The sequence below is a fragment of the Ursus maritimus genome, unplaced genomic scaffold, assembly GCF_017311325.1.
Source record: "Ursus maritimus isolate PB19 unplaced genomic scaffold, ASM1731132v1 scaffold_21, whole genome shotgun sequence".
Taxonomy (NCBI): Eukaryota; Metazoa; Chordata; class Mammalia; order Carnivora; family Ursidae; genus Ursus; species Ursus maritimus.
Genome location: NW_024424564.1, coordinates 49,675,302 through 49,680,531, shown reverse-complemented (window position 1 = coordinate 49,680,531; position 5,230 = coordinate 49,675,302). Strand labels below are relative to the sequence as shown.

At 55.7% G+C, this 5,230-nt stretch overlaps 1 protein-coding gene across 1 annotated transcript in view; it reads left to right on the top strand.

The window, feature by feature from the left end:
- The window catches only part of TOB2 (transducer of ERBB2, 2), a 10,022-nt gene extending 5,963 nt beyond the window's left edge, over positions 1–4,059 (top strand). The window contains exon 2 of the mRNA XM_040637598.1: positions 71–4,059. Within this exon, the coding sequence (XP_040493532.1) occupies positions 170–1,180 (1,011 nt within the window). The 5' untranslated portion in view covers positions 71–169 and the 3' untranslated portion in view covers positions 1,181–4,059. The remainder of the gene's footprint in view (positions 1–70) is intronic.
- The last annotated feature ends 1,171 nt before the right edge of the window (positions 4,060–5,230 follow it).

Below are 5,230 nucleotides of genomic sequence, written 5' to 3'. Positions count from 1 at the left end.
CCCCCCCCCCCCCCCCCGGCCCCGGCTTGCTGCACATCTACTCATGATAGCCTTCGTTCTTACTTCGCAGAGCTGTCTGGGGCCCGAGGCCGCCTACCTTCCGTCACCTGCCACTGCCCTCGACTTGTACACACGTGCCCGGAGCTGATTCACCGCCTTGGAAAGGACCATGCAGCTGGAGATCAAAGTGGCCCTGAACTTCATCATCTCCTACTTGTACAACAAGCTGCCCCGGCGCCGGGCAGACCTGTTCGGGGAGGAGCTGGAGCGGCTCCTGAAAAAGAAATACGAAGGCCACTGGTACCCTGACAAGCCCCTGAAGGGCTCCGGCTTCCGCTGTGTTCACATCGGGGAGATCGTGGACCCTGTGGTGGAGCTGGCGGCCAGGCGGAGCGGCCTGGCAGTGGAGGATGTGCGGGCCAACGTGCCCGAGGAGCTGAGCGTCTGGATCGACCCGTTCGAAGTGTCCTACCAGATCGGCGAGAAGGGGGCGGTGAAAGTGCTGTACCTGGATGACAGCGAGGGCTGTGTCGCCCCAGAGCTGGACAAGGAGTTCAAGAGCAGTTTCAACCCGGATGCGCAGGTCTTCGTGCCCATCGGCAGCCAGGACAGCTCCCTGTCCAACTCCCCCTCGCCCTCCTTCGGCCAGTCGCCCAGCCCCACCTTCATCCCCCGCTCTGCCCAGCCCATCACCTTCACCACCGCCTCCTTCGCCGCCACCAAGTTTGGCTCCACCAAGATGAAGAAGGGGGGTGGGGCCGCAGGTGGCGGGGGTGTGGCGGGCGGAGGGGCCAGCGGCCCCCAGCCTCCCCAGCCACAGCCCCGCCTGGCCCGCTCCCCCACCAATGGCCTGCTGAAGCACAGGAGCCTCTCTCTGTCTCTGCACTCACTGAACTTCATCGCGGCTGCCCCGGCCCCTCAGTCCCAGCTCTCACCCAATGCCAAGGAGTTCGTGTACAACGGTGGGGGCTCGCCCAGCCTCTTCTTTGATGGGGCCGACGGCGGGGGCAGTGGGGCCGGCTCGTGCAACGGCAGCAGCTTCGACGTGGCCCAGGTGTTTGGGGGCGGTGCCAACAGCCTCTTCCTGGAGAAGACGCCCTTCGTGGAAGGCCTCAGCTACAACCTGAACACCATGCAGTATCCCAGCCAGCCCTTCCAGCCCGTCGTGCTGGCCAACTGACCGCCCACCCGCCACGGGGCCAGGACCGCCCAAGACCACAAAAAGAGAAAGGAAAAGAAAGGCCAAAAAAAGAGGAAAAGAAAAATACACAAAAAGATTTCCAGTCTTCTCACTCTGGCTTCTAGAAAAAAAGATCCAGCCCAGGCATGGAGTGGGAGGGGGCTCCTGAAGCACCGAATCGCGTTTAACTCAACCCCCTGCTGTTTTCCTGCCTGCCTCTGATTTATTTGGTTGGTTTGGGTTTTATATTTTTTCTTTTTTTTCTTTCTTTCTTTTTTTTTTTCACATGTAGTTTTCTATATAACATCTTTAATTAGTGGCTTCCTTTGCTAAGAATGGTCCAGATGTGAATTGCTGCTCCCTGCTCCCTCCCTCCCTCCCTCCTTCACACGCCTGGTTTCGGATTGATGTGTCCAAGCTCACAGGGAAGGAAGAGCCACAGCTGGGGCCTGACCCTGCCCAGAGCAGGGAGAGGCTGCCCCATGTCACTGCCTCTGTCCCCTAGCTCTGCTTTCACTCAAAGCCATCCAACCTCAGCAGGCCGCCTTGGGCCCTGCCACCCAAATAGGTCTGACCCCAGCCCCCGCTCCCTCTCAGGCCTGAGCCACGGGGAGTTGCTGGCTGGCTACTTGACACCCTCCCGCTAGAGCTGATGTCTGCGACTCCAGGGAGGTTAGCACTCTGTCTAGTGGAATTGCTTTCATCTCTGTCCTGTGGCCCCACACCACTGTCCCCACCCGGCCCACACCACCACCATGGCCCTGGAGACCCAGCCGCTGACACATGTGGCCTCTCGTGCAGCCCCTTCTTCCCTGGGCCTGAGGTTGTGGGGAAGGAGGTGTGGCAAGTGTGTGTATGTGTGTGTGTGTGTGTGTGTGCGCGCGTGCGTGCACCTGTGTGCGTGGTTTGCTGTCCTGTTTTAAAGGATTCCAAGCCATGTGAACCCCACCCCCCACCCCCAACATGATTCCAGGTTGTGGCAAGTGCTTATTTATGTAGGAGGTTGGGGAATGCGCCGGGCGGGTTGTCAGTCCTTTTGTAGGGTGGGTCACGTGTTGGGGTGAGACTGCGGCTGAGCCTAAGACACTCCCAGGGGAAAATACTGCAGAAGGAACTGGTTTCCAGACTGCGGAGGGATCTGCACTTTTGTTTTTGACCAAAAAAGGGGGGGGGTAGCTGTGAGGGGCTGAGGGAATACCAGCCTACCAGCCCCTGATGCCTAAGAGAAGTCCCTGGACTCAGATCCTGCTGTTTCATGACCTTAACCCAGGGTGGGAGCTGCTTACCTGAGCACCCTGGGAGTGGGAGTTTTGGGTCAGTGCCTAGAATGGGCAGTCCTGAGCCTTGAATTGAGACTTCTTAGCCCTTTGGTTGTAGATGTTATTTTAGTATGTGTCTGCCCCTGCCTGAGAACTTCTTGGTACCTCTTGCCATCCCCTGTCACTGCCCGACCCAATCCCACTGGGCTTCGATGCTGTGAGGAGTGGTCTCCTGGGCAGGCCGGCTTGGACAGGCGTTTGGCCATTGCAGGTGGGGCGTGTGGATTATAGGAGAGCCCCAGCTCTTGTCTCTGCCGGAAGAGAAGTTGTTTCTCCCACCCAACCCTAGTGAGCCAGCTTCCATGCATGCCGTGATGCTTTGGCTGGTGGGCCACGTGGCATCAGGGCCCCCATCACCAAAAAGTACCAAAGCCCTTGGCACCCCACCCTACCCTCCTCAGTGACCCCACGTGGGGCAACCGCCGTGGCAGTGGGTCCGGCCCAGACAGACACTGCCAGCCTCCTCCCCCTGCAACGGGCACCAGCTCTACCTCCCCCAGCGGGGCAATGCCCTGGCTCCTCAGCCCAGTATCATCTGTCCCCTAGATTTCTCAGGGGCCAGCCCAGTCTGGGCTACCCTCTTCCTAGCCCTCAGCTTCCACAGGTGACAGGCCCAGGCGGATAGCCGCTCTCTGGGCAAGGTTGGATGCTGCCTTATTTATGCTCTCTTCCAGCCCTCTTTCCCCTACACTCACGTACACAGGTACCCACCACCCCCGGTCGGCTTGTTTCTCACCACATCTAGGGAGAGGGGGAGACCAACTCCTTAGTGTCTTTTGAAATACGAAGAAAAATGTATGTTCAGGAGCATGACTCCAGTGCTGGACTCTTGGGCCCAGTTCAGTCTGTCTCGTCTCAAATCTAGGCATTTTTGCTTCAATTTTATTTTTTTTAAGGAGACAAAAACAAAAACCTGCACTAATTTACCTGGTTTCGTAGGAAAACTTTTTTTTTTATTTTTTACATTTTTTGGTGTCCGTTTGTATTGAATAATTTGCTACATTTGTAAAATGTAAGAGGTATATATAATATATGTATATTTCTAACGTAAAAAACGTAATTTTTTTTCTTTTCAAGATTTTTTCTTAAAAAGAGGAGAGAAACAGATATTTTTTCAGGAAAAACAAACTTTAAAATAAAAAAAGAATTAAACCTATTTCTCCCCTTCCCCCATCCTCTCTCTGTCTGCCCCTCTTTCCCAGGAACAAATCAAAAGGTGGATTGTCTTGTAAAGAATGTAAACTTTTAGTCCAGAATGATGTATTTTTCTCAATGCAGTGAGCTATAGATTCTCTAGTTTGACCCCTAGGGATGGGAAGGAGGGCATTGAGGCAATGTGGAGAGGAGCTTGGGGGAGCAGGGTAATGAACTTGTTTTCTTTAGTGAAGGAGGAATACAATCAAGCGTTTTGTATTCAGAATGTTGTGCAATATTTTGGAATGGGACATTGGTGTGTTTAGAGATTTAGTTTAAAAACAAAACAAAAAGATTGATCAAATCTGTACAGTTTATATTGTTCCAGATTTTTTTAAGTTTGTATTAAAAGCATGATATATAATAGCCTGCTGCCTGTTCCTGGCTTGTTTTACTTGGGGCCCCTGTCGGCTTCCAGAGACTGTCGGTCCTCCTCACCTCACCCCTCGGGGTGCCTGCCTCAGTGCCACAGGCCCCTTTATACCCCCTGTCGCATCACCACAGGACACAGAGTTCCCACTTCGAGGGGTTCTTTTCCACACTGGAAACCGGTTCCCCGAGGTTGGGAACTGCCCAAGCTCCCTCTGCTGATAGGTCGTGGAGCCAGTGCTGGAAGCAGAGCCTTGCGAACAGGAGCACTTCGGGGCTTTTTTAGGAACGGCCTATTCCTTGGAGGCCAATTGAGGGATCAGCCTCCTGCCTGCTCTACCTCTAGTATTTGCCTACCTCAGACTGCTACCCCCTGCGAAGCGGGTGAGGACTGGAAGAGCCCACCCAAGTCAGGTTCTGTGCCAAAACCTGGTGCTTGGATTCTCGGCCCTTCTCTTGGCCGGGCAGTTGCAGGGCTGCCGTAGGGGCCAGAAGGCCCTGGCCTGTTAATGCTGCTCATGACTGGGGAGACTACTCGTGCACCTTCTCCCTGGCAGTGGTTCACATGAGCCCCGCGGGCCCGGGGTTGAAGAGGGCAGCCAGGTATTCAAGGACTCTTCTTTGCCCCTCACAGCAACCTAGTGACAGAGGTGTTATCTCCACACTACAGCTGAGTACAGGGCTCCAGGTCTGGACGCACACGACTGCTAAAGGGCGAAGCTGAGCTTCTGCGTGTGACGTTTTGAGTACAGAGTGGCGGTAACTGCTGCAGAAGAGTGACGCCGCCCTGGTGGGGATGGGAGGGCTGACCCAGCCACCTCCAGGCTGGCACAGGGGGCAGGTGGCTCTTTGGGGGCATCAGTGCAATGGAGGTCTCCTCAGGCCCCTCACTTCCCAAACAGGCCAACATCGCATCCAAGAGTGTGAATGAGGCCTAGAAGCCCTCTGCACAGAGTCCCAGGAGCTCTTGACGCCTGGCCCCTCTGTGGGCCACTTCCTCCATGGAGCCCATCAAACACAGGGAGGCCCCTGTGGAGGATGCCCAGGCCTTTGCCTGACACACACAAGGCCAATCCCAGGGGTCTCCCTTTCCTCTGTCCTGCCAAGGAGACGCCCACCCTGTCCCTGTGACCCTGTGTCCCGGCTGCCGGCCTACCTGCCGGACCCA